Source organism: Oncorhynchus mykiss, chromosome 15, assembly GCF_013265735.2.
Source record: "Oncorhynchus mykiss isolate Arlee chromosome 15, USDA_OmykA_1.1, whole genome shotgun sequence".
Taxonomy (NCBI): Eukaryota; Metazoa; Chordata; class Actinopteri; order Salmoniformes; family Salmonidae; genus Oncorhynchus; species Oncorhynchus mykiss.
Window position 1 is genome coordinate 62,817,863 of NC_048579.1, and position 24,155 is coordinate 62,842,017.

Here is a 24,155-nt window from a genome sequence, read left to right on the forward strand (position 1 = left end):
TGTAATGGCTGGAATGGAATAAAAGAAACGGAGTAAAACGTTTCCATGTGTTTGTGTTTGATACCGTTCCATTTATTCCATTCCAGCCATTACAATGAGCCTGTCCTCCTATAGCTCCTCCCACCAGCCATTACAATGAGCCTGCCCTCCTATAGCTCCTCCCACCAGCCATTACAATGAGCCTTTCCTCCTATAGCTCCTCCCACCAGCCATTACAATGAGCCCGTCCTCCTATAGCTCCTATAGCTGTATATAGATGAGGCGGCATAATAAATGCTGTTCACCATAGGTCCTAGGGGAAGAGGCTAGGGGCCAAATTACCTGCTGTTCACCGTAGGCCCTTTCCTAGGGGAAGAGACCAGGGGTCTAAATGGAATAAGGCTGTGGATGAAAAGCTCATACCTGCTGTTCACCGTAGGCCCTTTCCTAGGGGAAGAGACCAGGGGTCTAAATGGAATAAGGCTGTGGATGAAAAGCTCATACCTGCCATTCCCTGAGACGACGGAGTTGAAATTTGGACGCTGCCAGACTTTTCTCTGTACCCGGGTGGCTGAATTGGTCTGTGTCATAGCTGAAGAAGACATACATATGCTAAGAGAAAGCTTTGTATTGTACGGGAAAATGCTGTCTAGCAGGATATGCAAAGTATTGTCAATTGCTCGACAACAACAAAAAAGAAACTTAAAGCGGCAATCAGCAGTTGAAACAATAACAAATCGTTCTTCATGCCCCTGTTTTGGTAGAAAGGTAAGGGAGGAAGCTGGAGAAATGTAACCAATCTCAAATTCATAGAGATATGATTGCAAGGACTGACCATCCATGATATCAAAAGTATAGTTTTAACCATGCTTTGAGGCTATCAAATGTTAGTTTCAATTTACAAACACTGGAGTGAAACAAGCTTGTATTCTGGGTTCTGATGGGGTATGACAGTTGAACTAAGCTCATAAGGAATTTATAAGTTTTATTCTTCAAGAATCAATAGGTACATATCTGTCAAGCCCTGACCGTAGAGATCATTTTTATGTCTTTATTTTGGTTTGGTCAGGGCGTGAGTTGGGGTGGGCATTCTATGTTTTTGTGTTCTATGTTTTCTATTTCTGTGTGTTTGGCCGGGTGTGGTTCTCAATCAGAGGCAGCTGTCTATCGTTGTCTCTGATTGAGAACCATACTTAGGTAGCCTGTTCCAATCTGTGTTTTGTGGGTAGTTGTTTTCTGTTTTTGTGTCTGCACCAGACAGAACTGTGTCGTTCGGTGTTGTTTTGTTATTCAGTGTTCAGTTCTATTAAAATATCATGAACACTTACCACGCTGCGCTTTGGTCCACTTCTTCAAACAGCGGTGACAATATCATTATGTCCAAAACGTGATGAATAAACTGATCAATTCAATCCATAGTGCAGAAGACCTGTCTTGTAGGGCAGTTGACATTTAAAGGTCATTTACAATTGAGCCAAAATATGCAGCGTCTACGTGAATGCAGTCTCCGCAAACGTGGTCACATTGTCTTTAAATGTCAATCGCGCTAAAGCCCAGATCTTCCACACTATGGATTGAATCAAACCCCAAGTGCCAGATCTCAACCCCGGTGTTCCCTCTTTATGCTACTGGCTACTTTCTCTGTCACATCACACTGTATGTGGTGGGATGAGGGACAAAACAGTCCATAATTGGGAGAGATTATGAATTTATAATAAGAAAAAGTTGGTTTGTTTTTCCGCTGCACGTTTCCAAACGTTTTGCTACAGCGTTACCTAATGAATACGGCCCTGTGTGGAGTCTACCTGTGAAGTCTAACGTGTAGCTGGTGCTCCCCACAGTGAAGTGGAAGGTCCCCTGAGGTCTGAGGATGTACTGTCGTTCCACATCACCACTACTGACTGAGGACGAGCCCTGACCTGGACCCTGGGGTCGGGAGAAAGGGGGGGTGAGCAGAAAGAGAGAGAAATTAAATATGCAGGGAGAATTTCATTTTTATTTAATTCCAATTTAAAACGTATTATAGGACCATTTGGGAGTTTTCAGATTCACTCACCAAAGAACCGTACTCACGCCATATCAGATCGTCTTTGAAATACCACCCGATGTCTTCACTTTGAGCCTGAGGTAGGAACGTGAGTCGCCGTACACTCATGGCAGCATTTTGAGCCTCAATCTGATCCAAATCTATATAGACCTTCCTAGAATAGACAGAGCAGAAAGGCTACACACACAACCCACCTGTTTGTTCAAACACAAATGTCAGAACTTAGGTTACTGAACTATTGTTTAACATATAACAAATACATAATCAGATTCGAGGTTTGAGTCTTAATTCTCTAAAAATGCTTCCTCTCCTGTTCACCTCCTTGAACCAATATTATCTATCAAGGAAAGGGGACAAGGAATGAACACTATTCAAGACTATTGGGATGCAGCCTGTATAAAATAAATTGGCACTAAACATATGTACACTGGCCCCATGTGTGATGGTAGATGTTCATTCCTTTGGCCCCAGGCTGGCAGTAGTGGGTCTCGATCACATGGTCATTGCCAATACTAAGCCATCTCTCTCCTTCATACAGCTGCCACTCAACGTGGCTCCCCCTGGCTGTCGAAATAGGAATAGCAATTGTGTGTCATCTGTTGCAGTTGCCCCCTTTGCACTGATCTAAGGTCAGTTTCTGTATTTCTTTCCCTTTAACTTACCTGAGGCAGACTGACTAGATGTGCTCTGCTCATAGTTCTCTTCCTCCTCCTCCTCTTCCTTCAATAAGGATTAGACCGGTAATAAACAATTATGAAACTATTTCCTATAAATAATGTACATCTACAGAATGATATACCGGCAGGTCTATGAGCTCTTATTCATTGTTAAGTACTTGATTTTTTGCTATGGCAGATTTATTGCTCAAGTAGTCAGCTGTGACATCAGCATTAGGCATTTGACAATAGAATGTTTTGTTGGTGTGTTATTGACAATAGTCTATGCAAACAATAATGCAACTGAGAAATGTTGACCTGTAATGCTCGTAAACTTACCAGATAACTATTGCCAAACCTGCGTAATGACACTGTAAATAACATATATTAAACGTAATCATTATAACAAAGTGAAAAATTATCTAGTCAATGACGAGCCGATTTGCTTGCTTTTAGTACAAAAAAAAAAACTCCCAAAAGATGAAATGGATATTAAATCATGTCTAGGAAAGTTGAAAGGCTAGTTATTTAAATATAATAGTCAAATGGTTGTATATAAATAACACTTCTTCTTCATTCGTCTTTACACATCAGTCATGACTTTCTTTTGTCCTGCTTTCGCTTTCATTTCTTGGGCATGACGAGCGCGGCTGTTTCGCATAAAACATACCGTTTCAGATTGGAGAAAGAAAAATAAAGATGAACAAAGGGTTGGTGAAACACAGATTTATTAGAACCAAGAACAATCATGGAAACTACCAGAACACAAAATAAAATGATTGCAATTTATTCTGCTTTTAATCAAAACCTTATTACATGGAAACATACACTGTTTTTGTCTTTATTCATTGTGTACAGTAACAATACGGCAGTTTAAGCTTTCAATCACATTAAGGTACCTAGGACAAGCGTCAGCCCATTTGTAGGAACATTTTAACGCAGTGTTATTCCAACATTGTTACTACCACATTACTGTAGATTGTATTGCATTGATTTTCATAAAACATAATCAATTCATCATTGCTAAAAGTCAAACTGTTCAACTGTTCGTAACAGGATTTGTTTACTCACAGTTCTTCTAACCATTTATTGCACCAATAAAAATATAACTAATCTAGGGGTAAAGTTAGAAATCAACACAAGCTAGATGACCAATGATGTGTATATACATCATTGGCTATGACCCTTGATTCAAATAAATGATTAAATTAAAATAATATGGCTTATTTAACGAGGGCTTTGAATATTCCGTCTTTTCGAACAACACCTGAGATAAAAGGTATGACCTACATTTCAACATCATGCACACAAATGTTATCTAATGTACATGTCCCAGTTACTTGATCATGGCAGTCTGCTACAGCATTCCTCATACATGTATACCCTACAAAGGCAAAGTGCAATATCTGCTTAAAATATTTAACAGCCAAATCTGACTTCAAAGTCTGTTTCTGTCCAGACATACAGCAATTTCTGGTACTTCATGATATATTCTGATATATTCTGGTACTTCATGACATATTCTGATTGACTGGGTTGTTCTTGTCAGGAAACGAAATGCCTTATTATCACATATTACACCAGGCCATTACAACAGAACAAATGTTTTTTTTACCAAATTTGCAGATAATGCACGTTGCTTTTGCGGGGCAACAACAACAAAACACACAGAGAAAAAGGTAAACAGTTTGTTATTGTGCATGTTGTTTCATACACAGTGTGTACAGGAGTATATCCAATATCTGTAGTCCGTTTCTGCAATAGGCATGTATTCCCGTTTGTGAGCTAATGGCAGGTTATTGCATGTAAACATATTGCATGTGATAGCAACCCAACAATTCTACTTCCCCTAAAATAAACAGGCAATGATGATGTCGGAGTGTTGCGTTGTTCATCATGCTCTCTAGACACGCCTGATGTTGCGCGTCGCCCTTGTAGACTGGTTGGTTTGCTTCATGGCTGCAAAAGACAGAGACATTTAGAGAATGCTTCAGACAAGGCCTAAATACATCGTCATTACATATTGCCATTCTATTAAGACCTACTATGAGAATGATGACCTTCAAAAGAGATCCCACTGAAGTTGTGTCTCCTCTAACATGATTTACACATCATCTGCAAGGCTACACATGTCTTGAGGCCTCCTACCTGAGAAGTCCAGCTTGTAGGCCTGTCTGTTGACAGTGAGGGACATGGATCCATTGAAGTCCTTCTGGTACTGATCTTCAATGTCAGCACTCTTTTCGAAAGTGTGCCAGCGCCCACTTTTCCCCCCAAACTGCCACTCTGGAGATTCACTCTGGCCCGCTGGAGACATCTTCACTCTCTGGAAAGCAGACGTCACTCGACCAATTCTGTTCAATCAGAGACCGATTTGTTTGTCTCAAGTAAAATATCAATACATTCAAATCAGCACATTCAAATAATGAGGGTTTTATCTATGGCACAGTCGATGTCTTCTCCTAAAGGGGCAATCCGTTCGATTGTGTTTGAACTTACAGATTTCCGCTTTGAGGTGGTTGGTACTTTGGACGACGGACAACTTTCCTCTTCCTCTTGCCGCTCACCTGTCTCATTTCTGACAAACACATAATGAACAGAGAAACTAATAAGCAACACAGACATTTTTTATTCACATATTTTCACTTTCCCAGTTATGTTGAGTCTTTCTGTTTTGAGTGAGTCACAGACATGAGTGAGTCACAGACTGGCAACTGCTTGGCATCGACCACAAGGCACTACAGAGGGTAGCGCGTAAGGCCCAGTACATCCTGGAGCTCTATAACAGGCGGTGTGTTATGTGTTTTTAGAAATATATATATATACTGTATAGCCACATTATTGTAATTTTATTGTGTTACTATTTCCTTTTTTTCTTTAGCAAATGTTTCTTACTTTTTAACTCTGCATTGTTGGGAAAGGGCTCGTAAGTAAGTATTTCACGGTAAAGATTTTACCAGTTGTATTTGGCGCATGTGACAAATAAAATGTGATTTGATTGATTTGACATTAAAGTTTTAATGTCAATATAAGTGTTTGTCTGAGGTTTCTTTCAGTCCGACTCACGTCTGAATCGGATCTCGAAGATATCAGAGCCGATGTTGAACGTAAGAGAACCGTTACGGTTGAGTTGGAATTTCTTCTCGATCTCAGAACTCTGGATGGGGCCTGAGTTTCCCTTGGAATCCTGAGAGAAAAGACAAACACTCTTCCTGTCACTCAACAATGGTTTCTGTGACACTTTTTTTCTCTCAATAGCATTACATATCATATGATATTATGTTTCTAAGCTGAATTAAGACTGGAGAAGAGGATTCCAGAGTTCCAGAAGAGGTTTCCATGGTTCAGTTTACTTCCTGAATTCACTGAATTGAAGTGGAATTGACCTCAACCCTGGCATGTTCCTAAGTTCAGTTTCTAAAGATAACGGTACACTTGGGGTTGTTGCCTGGTGTTCTGCTGTACCTTTTCTCCATACTTGGTCCAGCCTTTGCTACTAGAGTAGAACCAGATCCACTCTGTCTGTTGACCATCCAAACGCCTCACTCTCAGATTATTCTTACCGCGGACTCTCATCGCCTTGAAATCTATACTCACTTTGCTACAGAGAGAGAATAGAAAGAGACAAGACAGAGGGAGAGACAAACAGACATAGGGAGAGGGGTGGGAGTCTCAATTACCAAAATAATTATTTCAAAGTCCTTGAAAGACTTTAGATCAGTCAACCAAACCCATATATATATACAGTGCCTTGCGAAAGTATTCGGCCCCCTTGGACTTTGCGACCTTTTGCCACATTTCAGGCTTCAAACATAAAGATATAAAACTCAATTTTTTTGTGAAGAATCAACAACAAGTGGGACACAATCATGAAGTGGAACGACATTTATTGGATATTTCAAACTTTTTTAACAAATCAAAAACTGAAAAATTGGGCGTGAAAAATTATTCAGCCCCTTTACTTTCAGTGCAGCAAACTCTCTCCAGAAGTTCAGTGAGGATCTCTGAATGATCCAATGTTGACCTAAATGACTAATGATGATACATACAATCCACCTGTGTGTAATCAAGTCTCCGTATAAATGCACCTGCACTGTGATAGTCTCAGAGGTCCGTTAAAAGCGCAGAGAGCATCATGAAGAACAAGGAACACACCAGGCAGGTCCGAGATACTGTTGTGAAGACGTTTAAAGCCGGATTTGGATACAAAAATATTTCCCAAGCTTTAAACATCCCAAGGAGCACTGTGCAAGCGATAATATTGAAATGGAAGGAGTATCAGACCACTGCAAATCTACCAAGACCTGGCCGTCCCTCTAAACTTTCAGCTCATACAAGGAGAAGACTGATCAGAGATGCAGCCAAGAGGCCCATGATCACTCTGGATGAACTGCAGAGATCTACAGCTGAGGTGGGAGACTCTGTCCATAGGACAACAATCAGTCGTATATTGCACAAATCTGGCCTTTATGGAAGAGTGGAAAGAAGAAAGCCATTTCTTAAAGATATCCATAAAAAGTGTCATTTAAAGTTTGCCACAAGCCACCTGGGAGACACACCAAACATGTGGAAGAAGGTGCTCTGGTCAGATGAAACCAAAATTGAACTTTTTGGCAACAATGCAAAACGTTATGTTTGGCGTAAAAGCAACAAAGCTCATCACCCTGAACACACCATACCCACTGTCAAACATGGTGGTGGCAGCATCATGGTTTGGGCCTGCTTTTCTTCAGCAGGGACAGGGAAGATGGTTAAAATTGATGGGAAGATGGATGGAGCCAAATACAGGACCATTCTGGAAGAAAACCTGATGGAGTCTGCAAAAGACCTGAGACTGGGACGGAGATTTGTCTTCCAACAAGACAATGATCCAAAACATAAAGCAAAATCTACAATGGAATGGTTCAAAAATAAACATATCCAGGTGTTAGAATGGCCAAGTCAAAGTCCAGACCTGAATCCAATCGAGAATCTGTGGAAAGAACTGAAAACTGCTGTTCACAAATGCTCTCCATCCAACCTCACTGAGCTCGAGCTGTTTTGCAAGGAGGAATGGGAAGAAAATTCAGTCTCTCGATGTGCAAAACTGATAGAGACATACCCCAAGCGACTTACAGCTGTAATCGCAGCAAAAGGTGGCGCTACAAAGTATTAACTTAAGGGGGCTGAATAATTTTGCACGCCCAATTTTTCAGTTTTTGATTTGTTAAAAAAGTTTGAAATATCCAATACATTTGGCGTTCCACTTCATGATTGTGTCCCACTTGTTGTTGATTCTTCACAAAAAAATACAGTTTTATATCTTTATGTTTGAAGCCTGAAATGTGGCAAAAGGTCGCAAAGTTCAAGGGGGCCGAATACTTTCGCAAGGCACTGTATATATACAGTGTCGAGAAAAAGTATATGAACCCTTTGGAATGACCTGGATTTCTGCATAAAATGGTCATCAAATTTGATCTGACCTTCAACTAAGACACAACAATAGATACACACAGTCTGCTTAAACTAATAACACACAAACAATTATACGTTTTCATGTTTTATTGAACACACTGTGTAAACATTCACAGTGCAGGCTGGGAAAAGTATGTGAACCCTTGGATTTAATAACTGGTTGACCATCCTTTGAAGGCAATAACCTCAACCAAACGTTTTCTGTAGTTGCAGATCAGACCTGCACAACGATCAGGAGGAATTTTGGACCATTCCTCTTTACAAAACTGTTTCAGTTCAGCAATATTCTTGTGATGTCTGGTGTGAACCGCTCTATTGAGGTCATGCCACTGCATCTCAATGGGGTTGAGGTCAGGACTCTGACTGGGCCACTCCAGAAGGTCAGGACTCTGACTGGGCCACTCCAGAAGGTCAGGACTCTGACTGGGCCACTCCAGAAGGTCAGGACTCTGACTGGGCCACTCCAGAAGGCCTATTTTCTTCTGTTTAAGACATTCTGTTGTTGATTTACTTCTGTGTTTTGGGTCATTGTACTGTTGCATCACCCAACTTCTGTTGACTTTCAATTGGCGGACAGCCTTACATTCTCCTGCAAAAAGTATTGATAAACTTGGGAATTCATTTTTCTGTCGATAATAGCAAGATGTCCAGGCCCTGCAGCAAAGCAGCCCCAAATCATGATGCTCCCGCCACCATACTTTACAGTTGGTATGAGGTTTTGATGTCGGTGTGCTGTGCCTTTTTCTCTCCACACATAGTGTTGTGTGTTCCTTCCAAACAACTCAACTGTAGTTTTAATCTGTCCACAGAATATTTTGCCAGTAACGCTGTGGAACATCCAGGTTGCAAACTTCAGACGTCCAGCAATGTTTTTTTTGGACAGCAGTGGCTTCTTCCGTGGTGTTCTCCCATGAACACCATTCTTGTTTAGTGTTTTATGTATCGTAGACTTATCAACAGAGATGCTAGCATGTTCCAGAGATTTCTGTAAGTCTTTAGCTGACACTCAACGATTCTTCTTAAACTCATTGAGCATTCTGCTCTGTGCTCTTGCAGTCATGTTTGCAGGACGACCACTCCTAGGGAGAGTAGCAACAGTGTTGAACTTTCTCCATTTATAGACAATTTGTCTTACCGCAGACTGATGAACATCAAGGCATTTAGAGATAATTTTATAACCCTTTCCAGCTTTATGCAAGTCAATAATTCTTCATCTTAGGTCTCTTTTTTTTTTTTTGACATCTCTTTTGTCCAAGACTTGCTTCTTGTGAATTGCAAACTCAAATTTTGTGAGGATTTTATATCTGTCAGGGCAACTCTTACCAACATCTCCAATCTCGTCTCATTGATTGGACTCCAGGTTAGCTGACTCCTGACTCCAATTAGCATTTGGAGAAGTCATTAGCCTAGGGGGTTCACATACTTTTACAACCTAGACTGTTAATGTTTAAATTATGTATTCAATATAGACAAGAAAATAACAATAATTTGTGTGTTATTATTTTAAGCACACTGTGTGTGTCTATTGTTGTCAGATCAAATTTTATGAACAATTTATGCAGAAATCCAGGTAATTCCAAAGGGTTCACATACTTTTTCTTGCCACTGTATATATACAATACCAGTCAAGTCTGGACACATCGACTCATTCAAGGGTTTTTCTTTATTTTTACTATTTTCTACATTGTAAAATAATTGTGAAGTGACATCAAACTATGAAATAACCCATATGGAATCCTGTAGTAACAAAAAAGTGTTAAACAGATTCAAAGTAGCCACCCTTTGCCTTGATGACAGCTTTGCACACTCTTGGCATTCTCTCAACCAGCTTAGTGAGGTACGCAGTCACCTGGAATGCATTTCAATTAACAGGTGTGCCTTGTTAAAAGTACATTTTTGGAATTACTTTCCTTCTTTATGCATTTCGGCCAATCAGTTGTTTTGTGACAAGGTAGGGGTGGTATACAGAGGATAGCCCTATTTGGTAAAAGAACAGCTCAAATAAGCAAAGAGAAACAACAGTCCATCATTACTTTAAGACATGAAGGTCAGTCAATCCGGAACATTTCCAGAACTTTGAAAGTTTCTTCAAGTGCAGTCGCAAAAACCATCAAGCACTATGATGAAACTGGCTCTCATTAGGACCGCCATAGGAAAGGAAAACACAGAGTTACCTCTGCTGCAAAGAATAAGTTCATTAGTTACCAGCATCCGAAATTGCAGCCCAAATAAATGCTTCACAAGGTACAAGTAACAGACACATTTCAACATCAACTGTTCAGAGGAGACTGCATGAATCAGACCTTCATGGTTGAATTGCTGTAAAGAAACCACTACTAAAGGACACCAATAAGAAGAAGATACTTGCTTGGGCCAAGAAACACGAGCAATGGACATTAGACCAGTGGAAATCTGTCCTTTGGTCTGATAAGTCCCAATTTGAGATTTTTGGTACCAACCGCCGTGTCTTTGTGAGACGTAGAGTAGGTGAACGCACTATCTCTGCATGTGTGGTTCCCACCGTGAAGCATGGAGGAGGTAGTGTGGTGTGGGGGTGCTTTGCTGGTGACACTGTCTGTGATTTATTTAGAACTCAAGGCACACTTAACCAGAATGGCTACCACAGCATTCTGCAGCGATATGCCACCCCATCTGGTTAGCGCTTAGTGGGACAATCATTTGTTTTTCAACAGGGCAATGACCCAACACACCTACAGGCTGTGTAAGGGCTATTTGACCAAGACGGAGAGTGATGGAGTGCTGCATTAGATGACAATTGAGATGGTTTGGGATGAGTTGGACCACAGAGTGAAGGAAAAGCAGCCAACAAGTGCTCAGCATATGTGGGAACTCCTTTAAGACTTTTGGAAAAGCATTCCAGGTGAAGCTGGTTGAAAGAATGCTAAGAGTTTATCAAGGCAAAGGGTGGCTACTTTGAAGAATCTCAAAAATATATATATATTTTGATTGGTTTAACACTTCTTTGGTTACTACATGATTCCATCTGTGTTATTTCATAGTTTTGATGTCTTCACTGTTATTCTACAACACAGAGAATTGTAAAAAATAAAAAACCCTTGAATGAGTAGGTGTGTCCAAACTTTTGACTGGTACTGTATATATATTGTATATACAGACAATGTATGTAGGCCTATCTGGCTCTGAACAAAACTAACACCATCAGGTGTATGGCCCGCTAATGTCACCTTACCCGTAAGGGGTGTTGTAGATATTGATGCCCTTAATGTTGGGTTGGGAGTACTGTCCCTCCAAAATGTGATCGTTGGCTATGTCCTTCCAGCCATGTCCATCTTCCAACTGCCATTTGTATGGCCCGCTAATGTCACGCTGAGCCCCTGACAGTGGAGCACAAAATGGATACAGGTAAATTACACTCACAACACACTCATTCGTTGCATCCATACATATCTCTGTTCATGGTCACAAACACAAACATAATAACTTGATTAGGCCATTGTCCATTTTCAGTCTTGGTCAATTAACATTTCTAAACATTTCAAGGTTTATGGATTGAATGGAAGCAAACTTGTCGACTCCCTCCCTTCCTCTCTGACCCTATTACAGCCTAGTACACGTCTCACCTCTAGATGAAGAACTTTCCCTGGCCCGGTCTCCTCTTCTCACTCCAGATGAAGACCTCCTCCTTTCTCTCCCACTTCCTCCTCTCCCTGCAGATAAAGACCTCCTCCTGTCCCTCCTCCCACCTCCTCCTCTCCCTGCAGATAAAGACCTCCTCCTGTCCCTCTTCCCACCTCCTCCTCTCCCTCCAGATAAAGACCTCCTCCTGTCCCTCCTCCCACCTCCTCCTCTACCTCCAGATAAAGACCTCCTCCTGTCCCTCCTTCCACCTCCTCCTCTCCCTCCAGATAAAGACCTCCTCCTGTCCCTCCTTCCACCTCCTCCTCTCCCTCCAGATAAAGACCTCCTCCTGTCCCTCCTTCCACCTCCTCCTCTTCCTCCAGATAAAGACCTCCTCCTGTCCCTCCTTCCACCTCCTCCTCTACCTCCAGATGAAGACCTCCTTTCTCTCCCACCTCGTCCTCTACCTCCAGATGAAGACCTCCTTTCTCTTCCACCTCCTCCTCTCCCTCCAGATAAAGACCTCCTCCTGTCTCTCTTTCCACCTCCTCCTCTACCTCCAGATGAAGACCTCCTTTCTCTCCCACCTCGTCCTCTCCCTCCAGATAAAGACTTCCTCCTGTCCCTCCTTCCACCTCCTCCTCTACCTCCAGATGAAGACCTCCTTTCTCTCCCACCTCCTCCTCTACCTCCAGATAAAGACTTCCTCCTGTCCCTCCTTCCACCTCCTCCTCTACCTCCAGATGAAGACCTCCTCCTTTCTCTCCCACCGCCTCCTCTTCTCCCTCCAGATAAAGACCTCCTCCTTTCCCTCCTCCCACTACCTCCATCACTGTCAGAGGAGGAGCTGAGGTGCTTGAGGCGACACTTGGCTCCATAGCGACAGTTGCCTCTCAGTGCGTATTTGCAGACGTGTAGGTAGTGGCACCTTTTCCCATCCCGGCAGTGACCACTGTTGTAGTACCGGCAAGGCTCTTCCTGATCCTGATCAAATATAATATAATCAATTAAACTGAAATAGATATGACAGCATGACTTTTGACTTTTTCCACATTTTTGTTACGTTACAGCTTTATTCTAAAATGGAATTGATTAAAAAAAAATCCTCAGCAATCTACACACCATACCTCATAACTACAAAGCAAAAACAGGTTTGTAAAAACAGAAATACTTTATTTACATAAGTATTCAGACGCTTTGCTATGAGACTCGAAATTGAGCACAGGTGCATCCTGTTTCCATTGGTCATCCTTAATGTTTCAACAACTTGATTGGAGTCCACCTGTGGTAAATTCAATTGATTTGACATGATTTGGATAATGTCCCACAGTTGACAGTACATGTCAGAAAAAAAAACTAGCCATGAGGCCGAAGGAATTGTCCGTAGAGCTCTGAGAAAGGATTGTGTCACGGCACAGATCTGGGGAAGGGTACCAAAAAATGTCTGCAGCATTAAAGGTCCCCAAGAACACCGTGGCCTCCATCATTCTGAAATGTAAGAAGTTTGGAACCACCAAGACTCTTCCAAGAGCTAGACGCCTGGCCAAACTGAGCAATCGGATGAGAAGGCCCTTGGTCAGGGAGGTGACCAAGAACCCGATGGTCACTCTGACAGAGCTCTAGAGTTTCTCTGTGGAGATAGGAGGACCTTACAGAAGGACAACCATTCCTGCAGCACTCCACCAATAAGGCCTTTATGGTAGAGTGGCCAGATGGAAGCCACTCCTCAGTAAAAGGCACATGACAGGCCACTTGGAGTTTGCCAAAAGGCACCTAAAGACTCTCTGACCATGAGAAACAAGATTCTCTGGTCTGATGAAACCAAGATTGAACTCTTTGGCCTGAATGCCAAGCATCACAGCTGGAGGAAACCTGGCACCATCCCTTCGGTGAAGCATGGTGGTGGCAGCATCGTGTTGTGGGGATGTTTTTCAGCAGCAGGGACTGGGAGACGAGTCAAGATCAAGGCAAAGATGAACGGAGCAAAGTACAGAGAGATCCTTGATGAAAACCCGCTCCAGAGCACTCAGGACCTCAGACTGGGGCGAAGGTTCACCTTGCAACAGGACAACGACCCTAAGCACACAGCCAAGACAAGGCAGGAGTGGCTTCGGGACAAGTCTCTGAATGTCCTTGAGTGGCCTAGCCAGAGCCCGGACTTGAACCCGATCGAACATCTCTGGAGAGACCTGAAAATAGCTGTGCAGCGATGCTCCCCATCTAACCTGACAGAGTTTGAGAGGATCTGCAGAGAAGAATGGGAGAAACTCCCCAAATACAATTGTGCCACGCTTGTAGCGTCATACCCAAGAAGACTCATTGCTGTAATCACTGCCAAAGGTGCTTCAACAAAGTACTGAGTAAAGAGTCTGAATACTTATGTAAATGTGATATTTCAGTTTTTTTTATTTTTTATATATACATTTGCAAAACTGTCTAAAAATCTGTTTTTGCTTTGTCATTATGGGGTATTGTGTGTAGATTGATGAGGGGGAAAAAAAGATTTTTATAAATGTTAGAATAAGGCTATAATGTAACAAAATGTGGAAAAAAGTCAAGGGGTCTGAAAAAGGCACTATATCTGTTAACTATAAGTGTTTGGATAAAACCATTCGCTAAATTACCATATTACATAGATAGTTCACATTTGTCTTTTTAGAAGGAATTATATGGGGTTACATTTGTAAAGTTGAACAGTTCATTTGTACAGGCTATTTTATTTTATTTTTTACATAAAATGTTTAATTTGAGCCCCAGATCGAAACTACTAAAAAAAAGGATGCTTGATATTTTTACACTTAGTTCTGACCTGTCGGGTTCCTGCTGCATCACTGTCTGATTCCTCTTCTGTAGCACTGCTCTCAGAGTTACTCTCAGAGCAGCTGAAGTTCTCCTGGTAGCTGTTCCCCTGACTAGGGTCTGGAAAGGGAAAAAAGAATAGAAATAAAATAGAATTTAATAGAATAATAGGAAATAGAAGAGAAGCTGTGATTACAGTGTGATATTGGACCAGTGTGATATAAAATTGTGTTTTGTACACAATTGTCACAGAAAATAACTGTATAATCAACAGTAACAAACTGTATAAGCTGAATACAGTAGGTTACCGTATATTACATTGCATTGTAGGGAAAAATGTAAAGACTGGGAAATATTTTAAGTATTTTGTAACGCAAATAAATGCTACCTAAAAAACAGTGGCAGTTCAGTTACACAATATATTTCATATTTTATTCTTCGTTAATTGGTACCTGTTTTGTTATTTTATATGCATTTATGGCAGTGTTGTTTTATATTATACAAAAAATATACAATCAGAAAGGCACAACATACAAATAAATCATTTTCCATTGTTAAAAGCAAATCACCAAAATAGGAGCTACATGTAAAATGCAGGCCCCTTGTGGAAATGAGGAGAATAATATGAGTGAGTATTTTCAATGTGATGTACACTGAGTGTACAAAACACTAGTAACACCTGCCTTTTCCATTACATAAACTGTCCTTCGCATCGAAAGCATGTCTAAGAAGCGGTAGATCTGTTCTATGTGCACTATTTCTATGCTTCCCGTTCTTAAGTGTAGTTTTTGTGTCTTTTATTTTGGGTTTTGTAACCAGCTTCAAACAGCTGAAAATACTATATTTTTGTTATGGGAAATATATTTATGGCGGTTTAGATGGTACAATGACTTTCTAGACTACACTTGCTTGTTTAGCCACATAAACTAAAATTAGGAGAACTATTCAAATTTTGGCAAACAGGAAAAGGCGGAGCTATTTCTGCATAGTGCATCTTTAAATCCACTTCAATCAGTGTAGATGAAAGGGAGGAGACAGGTTAAAGAAGGATTTTTGAAGCCTTGAGACGATTGAGACATGGATTGTGTATGTGTGCCATTCTGAGGGTGAATGGACAAGACAAAAGATTTACAGTGCCTTGCGAAAGTATTCGGCCCCCTTGAACTTTGCGACCTTTTGCCACATTTCAGGCTTCAAACATAGATATAAAACTCATTTTTTTTGTGAAGAATCAACAACAAGTGGGACACAATCATGAAGTGGAACGACATTTATTGGATATTTCAAACTTTTTTAACAAATCAAAAACGGAAAAATTGGGCGTGCAAAATTATTCAGCCCCTTTACTTTCAGTGCAGCAAACTCTCTCCAGAAGTTCAGTGAGGATCTCTGAATGATCCAATGTTGACCTAAATGACTAATGATGGTAAATACAATCCACCTGTGTGTAATCAAGTCTCCGTATAAATGCACCTGCACTGTGATAGTCTCAGAGGTCCGTTAAAAGCGCAGAGAGCATCATGAAGAACAAGGAACACACCAGGCAGGTCCGAGATACTGTTGTGAAGAAGTTTAAAGCCGGATTTGGATACAAAAAGATTTCCCAAGCTTTAAACATCCCAAGGAGCACTGTGCAAGCGATAATATTGAAATGGAAGGAGTATCAGACCACTGCAAATCTACCAAGACCTGGCCGTCCCTCTAAACTTTCAGCTCATACAAGGAGAAGACTGATCAGAGATGCAGCCAAGAGGCCCATGATCACTCTGGATGAACTGCAGAGATCTACAGCTGAGGTGGGAGACTCTGTCCATAGGACAACAATCAGTCGTATATTGCACAAATCTGGCCTTTATGGAAGAGTGGCAAGAAGAAAGTCATTTCTTAAAGATATCCATAAAAAGTGTTGTTTAAAGTTTGCCACAAGCCACCTGGGAGACACACCAAACATGTGGAAGCAGGTGCTCTGGTCAGATGAAACCAAAATTGAACTTTTTGGCAACAATGCAAAACGTTATGTTTGGCGTAAAAGCAACAAAGCTCATCACCCTGAACACACCATACCCACTGTCAAACATGGTGGTGGCAGCATCATGGTTTGGGCCTGCTTTTCTTCAGCAGGGACAGGGAAGATGGTTAAAATTGATGGGAAGATGGATGGAGCCAAATACAGAACCATTCTGGAAGAAAACCTGATGGAGTCTGCAAAAGACCTGAGACTGGGACGGAGATTTGTCTTCCAACAAGACAATGATCCAAAACATAAAGCAAAATCTACAATGGAATGGTTCAAAAATAAACATATCCAGGTGTTAGAATGGCCAAGTCAAAGTCCAGACCTGAATCCAATCGAGAATCTGTGGAAAGAACTGAAAACTGCTGTTCACAAATGCTCTCCATCCAACCTCACTGAGCTCGAGCTGTTTTGCAAGGAGGAATGGGAAAAAAATTCAGTCTCTCGATGTGCAAAACTGATAGAGACATACCCCAAGCGACTTACAGCTGTAATCGCAGCAAAAGGTGGCGCTACAAAGTATTAACTTAAGGGGGCTGAATAATTTTGCACGCCCAATTTTTCAGTTTTTGATTTGTTAAAAAAGTTTGAAATATCCAATAAATGTCGTTCCACTTCATGATTGTGTCCCACTTGTTGTTGATTCTTCACAAAAAAATACAGTTTTATATCTTTATGTTTGAAGCCTGAAATGTGGCAAAAGGTCGCAAAGTTCAAGGGGGCCGAATACTTTCGCAAGGCACTGTAAGTTCCTTTGAACGGGGTTTGGTAGTAGGTGCCAGGCGCACTGGTTTGAGTGTGTCAAGAACTGCAAAGGTGCTGAGTTTTTCACGCTCAACAGTTTCAAGAATGGTCCACCACCCAATGGACATCCAGTCAACTTGACCCACTGTGGGAAGCATTGGAGTCAACATGGGCCAGTATCCCTGTGGAACGCTTTCGACACCTTGTAGAGTCCATGCCCCCATGAATTGAGGCTGTTATGAGGGCAAATAGGGATCAAACTCAATATTAGGACGGTGTTCCTAATGCTTTGTATATTACATGATGTCGGGGGGGACTTTGTAACATAATTATGTACATCGTCATTACTAACTTACGAGCCAGTTAGCCAGGCTAACTAGCTACCTTTCCCCTGTGTCATATACTGTCTATTTGTGTCATGATTATGCCTTACTTGTAAGATGGTAGTTCCATTCTATACTGAGTTCTTGTTATACTGTACAGCCTGCTCACTATTTCAGCATCTTAATGACCATGTATATCATGGTTAAGTTGGTTAAAGAGCGCTCTCGCTCTGTCCGCCATTAACTTGGTTTAGGTGACAGTTTTCTTAACGTGCGGTGGACACGTGTACTCTCGGGCCACATTACACTTCAGTCTATGTGTGCATATCAGATCTGTGTTATGTAGCAGTAAAGACTGCAGCTTTATCCTGCTATTGTCATTCATATTTTTCTATGCTGCATTATCATTCAGTTAAGTCAAGTTGTATCTGTGTATTGTATCTGTGGATAGCCTTACTCCTTTTAAATGTGATCATGTGTTATAATAGGTCCTTTCTTTTCTACCCTTGCAGAATCACTATCAACAGTTATTACTGGGTTGGAACGTACAACTAAGAGTGGTCAGTGTGTGTTTTATTTATTTATTTATTTCACCTTTATTTAACCAGGTAGGCTAGTTGAGAACAAGTTCTCATTTACAACTGCGACCTGGCCAAGATTAGTCAAAGCAGTTCGACACATACAACAACACAGAGTTACACATGGAATAAACAAACATACAGTCAATAACACAATAGGAAAAAAGTATATATACAGTGTGTGCAAATGAGGTGGGATAAGGGAGGTAAGGCAATAAATAGGCCATAGTGGCGAGGTAATTACAATATAGCAATTAAACACTGGAATGGTAGATGTGCAGAAGATGAATGTGCAAGTAGAGATACTGCGGTGCAAAGGAGCAAGATAAATAAATAAATACAGTATGGGGATGAAGTAGTTAGATGGGCTATTTACAGATGGGCTATGTACAGGTGCAGTGATATGTGAGCTGCTCTGACAGCTGGTGCTTAAAGCTAGTGAGGGAGATGGATCGGTTGAAAAGCATGCATTTAGTTTTACTTTAAGAGCAGTTGGAAGGATAGGTGTATGGCATTGAAGCTCGTCTGGAGGTTAGTTAACACACTGTCCAAAGAAGAGCCAGAAGTATACAGAATGGTGTCGTCTGCGTAGAGGTGGATCAGAGAATCACCAGCAGCAAGAGCGACATCATTGATGTATACAGAGAAGAGTCGGCCCGAGAATTGAACCCTGTGGCACCCCATAGAGACTGCCAGAGGTCCGGACAACAAGCCCTCTGATTTTACACACTGAACTCTGTCTGAGAAGTAGTTGGTGAACCAGGCGAGGCAATCATTTGAGAAACCAAGGCTGTTGAGTCTGCCAATAAGAATGTGGTGATTGACAGAGTCGAAAGCCTTGGCCAGGTCGATGAATACGGCTGCACAGTAACGTCTCTTATTGATGGCGGTTATGATATTGTTTAGGACCTTGAGCGTGGCTGAGGTGCACCCATGACCAGCTCTGAAACCAGATTGCATAGCAGAGAAGATACGGTGGGATTCAAAATGGTCGGTAATCTGTTTGTTAACTTGGCTTTCGAAGACCTTAGAAAGGCAGGGTAGGATAGATATAGGTCTGTAGAAGTTTGGGTCTAGAGTGTCTCCCCCTTTGAAGAGGGGGATGACCACGGCAGCTTTCCAATCTTTGGGAATCTCAGATGACACGAAAGAGGGGTTGAACAGGCTAGTAATAGGGGTTGCAACAATTTCGGCAGATCATTTTAGAAAGAGAGAGTCCAGATTGTCTAGCCTGGCTGATTTGTAGGGGTCCCGATTTTTCAGCTCTTTCAGAACATCAGCTATCTGGATTTGGGTGAAGGAGAAATGGGGAGGTTTGGGCGAGTGGGGGGTGCAGGGCTGTTGACCGGGGTAGGGGTAGCCAGGTGGAAAGCAAGGCCAGCCGTGGAAAAATGCTTATTGAAATTCTCAATTATAGTGGATTTATCGGTGGTGACAGTGTTTCCTCAGCCTCAGTGCAGTGGGCAGCTTGGAGGAGGTTCTCTTATTCTCCATGGACTTTACAGTGTCCCAGAACCTTTTCGGTTTTATCTCTTTGATCTTTTTTTCCTTATTAGGATGTCGGTGGGCGGAACTGGGAGGGTCGTCAGAGACATGGGACACCTGGGCCCGGGTGTGTCCCTGGATAAATACACATCTTTCTCCATTCATTGACGAGACTCTTTCTCTGCAGACACACTTATAGATTTTGGCTGTGGCATTTTTGTGGCCCGTTTGTTTGCTTTGGCACCTTTCAACACCCTTCATTATCACATTTATGCACGCAAACACTCACTACACTACTGATTACTGACTACACACACCATTGTTAATTATATTTTGTTATTCCTTATCTCCACGTTGTCTCCCCTTTTTGTTACGAACTTCGAGTCGGTTCGTGACAACAGCATATGACAGACAGTTTGTGGTCGGAGCACGTCGCTGGAGCCGCTGACCCCAATATGGTGTAATTGCAGATGCAATTCAGGGCTTTTTTTGATGTCGTCATTCCTTGATATCAGGTAATGCCCATTGGTGTTACCTACCCCGCCCCCTCTTGTTTTTACACTGCTGCTACTCGCTGTTCATTATCTATGCATAGTAACTTTACCACTTCCTACATGTACAAATTACCTCGACTAACCTGTACTCCCGCGCAATGACATAGTCTCGTTATTGTTATGTAATTTTATTGTGTAACTTATTTAAGTAAATATTTTCTTAACTCCATTTCTTGAACTGCATTGTTGGTTAAGGGCTTGGTAGTACGCATTTCACGGTAATGTCTGTTGTATACCTGTTGTATTTGGCGCATGTGACAAATTTGATTGTTTCTTGACACAGATGATTTGTTTACAAAGCAGGTTAGGATAATTAATGTGGCAGGTTAGGTGAATGAGGTTAAGGTTAGGAAAAGAGTTTGGTTTAGGATTAGCTACAATGCAACAGTTGTCAACATCTGTCCCCGATGTGAAAGAAAAGGCCACAGACCAATGGCGAGCATCAATAGGTGTAACTTGACATCAGAAAACGCCCCTAATAGCGATCTGCAATTACTCCTGCTGTAGAACTCATTGAGGCTAGCAATAGCAGGTCAAACAAACGACTCACTCAGAAAACATATCATGACTCTCGACTCAGTAGAGTGGTTAAAAAATAATGAATAATTTGCAAACTAAACATCACTACACTAGACTATTTATCTTTTAATGCAGTCATCTCAGTTTTCATGTGAAGCATATTTGTATCCTTCGCTTGTTTGTAACAATTGCAGACATTGGCAACTCTGCATTTGTATTCAACTTAGTTCTGAAGTTATAGGCAGAAGTATCTTGATTCTATGTTTAGCAGAGATCTGTGTGAAGTGATACGGTAGGGAAAACACCTCTAACAACGCACTAAGCTGTGCTACGAGTGGTCTGAGGCATTTGGTAAGTAACAAGAGTTTTCAAGTGCAACTTCAGTAAAAATGGTTTTGGGAAACAGCTCGGAGATTTAAACGATGCTCCCACGAAGGTTCTAACCGGGCCCTGGCCTGTGTGGTACAGTCTTTCATGTGTAGTAGTTTGTTGCATTACATTGCTTAGTTTATCCTTTGTCAACTTTGAATTCCATCTAAGCCACAGATTATTATGTCCTCCAATTTGTACATGACCTTTTATAGCACTTTGAGAGCAAGCAGCCCAAGTCTCCAATGGTCCGTAACTCTGTTTTTAAAGCTGTGATTCACAGTCACACGCTGACCACAATTTGAATGCTGCAGCTGAGACTAAATGATGTTTAGGGACACACACTGAGACCCAAAGTATGACTGGACATGGGATTCATGAGGGAGACACATTTGTAATATTGGTTTGGTCTTAGATGTCATAGACTATAGTGTCCTTATAAATATTTTAAAAGCATTTGATATGGATGAGCATAGTTTTGTTTGAAACTTTCTCTGGTTTTGATAATTACTTTAAACGATATATTTTGCAACCCTACTTACAGGCCTGTTGTGGCCTGTAAACCATGAGTTTCAGTCCTGTAAACCATGAGATTCAGGCCACGGTTTAAGGCCTTATGTTAAGGTATACTGTATGTCATAGCTCAATTATAATGATCTTCGCCTAGGAACTCACTTGGTGAAGGCCACAGGACTGAAAATGAACAAATTCAACAACTACGTCTCTCATTAACAAATACAGTCATGGGAGGTAACTCTACAATTCAAAGGCAAGGCACACTGGAGAATTACATTTAAGTATACCTTACTCAAAAGAAACTGCATTTGTTTTACTCATATGAAGATAGTACTGCTCACTTCAGCTATTTAGGTTTCTTAACTTCCTTTTTCCCCCCTCAATGTTTGAGAAGCCAGAACTTATCCGGTTTTACAGTGTGTAATGCTCCTGCTTATTATGGGGTTTAGACTGAATGCAGTGTTACATGTGTTTCCCACAATTGATAACAGCAATATGGACCTGGTTAAATTGACAAGAAGGATTTTGATTTACACTATACATACAAAAGCATGTGGACAACCCTTCAAATTAGTGGATTCGGCTATTTCAGCCACACCCATTGCTGACAGGTGTATGGCATCAAGCACACTGCCATGCAATCTCCATAGACAAGCATTGTTAGTAGAATGGCCTTAATGAAGACCTGTGACTTTCAACGTGGCACCGTCATAGAATGCTACCTTTCCAACAAGTCAGTTCGTCAAATGTCTTCCCTGCTAGAGCTGCCCCGGTCAACTGTAAGTGCTGCTATTGTGAAGTGGAAACATCTAGGAGCAACAACAGAACGGGACCGCCGAGTGCTGAAGTATGTAAAAATTGTCTGTCCTAGAACTGTTCATCAGGAGCTTCATTAAATGGATTTCCATGGCCAAGCAGCCGCACAGCCTAAGATCACCATGCGCAATGACAGTGGTGTAAAGCTCGCCGCCATTGGACTGTGGAGCAGTGGAAATGCATTTTCTCTGGAGTGATGAATCACGCTTCACCATCTGGTAGTCCAACTGGGTTTGGCGGATGCCAGGAGAACGCTACCTACCCCAATGCATACTGCCAACTGTAAAGTTTGGTAGAGGAGGAGGAGGAATAATGGTCTGGGGCTGTTTTTCGTGGTTAGGGTTAGACCCCTTTGTTCCAGTGAAGGAAAATCTTAACACTACAGCATACAATGACATTCTTGACAATTCTGTGCATCCAACTTTGTGGCAATGGGGAAGACCCTTTCCTGTTTCAGCATGATAATGCCCCCATACACCGAGTGAGGTCCACACACAAATGGTTTGTTGAGATCGGTGTGGAAGAAGAAAGCCCTGACCTCAATCCCATCAAACACCTTTGGGATGAATTGGAACGCCGACTGCATGCCAGGCCTAATCACCCAACATCAGTTGCCCGACCTTACTAATGCTTTTGTGGCTGAATTGAAGCAAGTCCCTGCAGCAATGTTTCAACATCTAGTGGAAAGCCTTCCCAAAAGAGTGAAGGCTGTTATAGCAGCAATGGGGGGACCAACTCCATATTAATGCCCATGATTTGGAATGGGATGTACGAAGAACAGATGTCCACATACTTTTGGTCATGTAGTGAAGCTGCGTATAGGCATGGCTTCCTTATTTTCAGTCTACCAGTTTGTCTATCCTGAGCATTATAGGACATTGTTATGAATTACAGAAATGAAAGTGAAAGCATGTTATAATTTCCTAGAAACAAAATCCTACTATCATAGTAACTTTACCATAACGAGTATACCTGAGAACAAAGTAAACATAGAAATGTGAATTTTATATAAAACACCTACATTAACTTTAACGTGTTGTCAAGTTGGCAAGGACCGATTGAATCAAAGCCGTCTGTCCGACACGAAACAACAACAATTCACGCGTCATATCGCTTGACATGAAACATAAATATTACAAGGGAAGGGGATTTAATAAAATAAAACATTGTAAGGAAATAATCTAATCAGTTCATATGCAATGCGTCTTACCATTTACGCTGCTGGACGCCATGGGAGAATAGTTATAGCTTTCGTTTTCCATTGAATAGCCCGCAAACTAGTGAAGCTTGCTCAATCATTTTACATTAGGGACAGATCGAAATTTACGGAGCAGGGGTTGTCAAACTTTTTTATTTTGCTTTGGGGAGGGTTGTGTGTGTTTAAAAAAAATTGGGCACAGGCGGTGGTAGTGTGTTTTTTTTCCTATGTTTACATTGACTCTCTTGCATTTTTTTACGATATAATTCTTCCATCCTATTCAAATGTCCCCATCTGCTTGCATGCGCCTCCCCTATAATCAAGGTGTTTTAGTACTTCCCTTATGCACTGCCTTTTCCTTGCACTAAGTTGAATTATTAACTTTGTTGTTTGAATGCTGATTGGCTGACATATCAGACCGTATTCCATGGTTATGAGAAAACATTTGTTTTCCCTGCACTAATTAGGTTGGTAACCAGTTTATAATCACAATAAGGCACCTTG

General features: G+C 41.5%; 1 protein-coding gene and 1 long non-coding RNA gene across 3 annotated transcripts; both read right to left on the reverse strand.

Moving 5' to 3' along the window:
- Positions 1 to 2,223: 2,223 nt before the first annotated feature.
- On the reverse strand, positions 2,224 to 3,291 carry LOC118938823. The gene is made up of 3 exons (XR_005036171.1): positions 3,022 to 3,291; positions 2,689 to 2,746; positions 2,224 to 2,590 (listed from the first exon to the last, which is right to left on the reverse strand). It is a non-coding gene; the product is annotated as an uncharacterized LOC118938823 (long non-coding RNA).
- Positions 3,292 to 3,392: 101 nt separating this feature from the next.
- Positions 3,393 to 23,812, reverse strand: si:ch211-244b2.4 (ZnF_C3H1 and WWE domain-containing protein). 2 transcript variants are annotated; one of them, XM_036944942.1, is made up of 9 exons: positions 23,664 to 23,812; positions 14,546 to 14,655; positions 12,561 to 12,720; positions 11,348 to 11,492; positions 6,148 to 6,283; positions 5,749 to 5,869; positions 5,182 to 5,260; positions 4,831 to 5,036; positions 3,393 to 4,641 (listed from the first exon to the last, which is right to left on the reverse strand). In XM_036944942.1, exons 1-9 carry the CDS (start codon positions 23,713 to 23,715, stop codon positions 4,586 to 4,588), a joined length of 1,065 nt encoding a protein of 354 aa, XP_036800837.1. In that variant the 5' UTR covers positions 23,716 to 23,812; the 3' UTR covers positions 3,393 to 4,585. The 2 variants fall into 2 exon arrangements, with proteins under 2 accessions (XP_036800837.1, XP_036800836.1); XM_036944941.1 differs by having other exon boundaries at positions 12,474 to 12,720.
- Between the last annotated feature and the right edge of the window lie 343 nt (positions 23,813 to 24,155).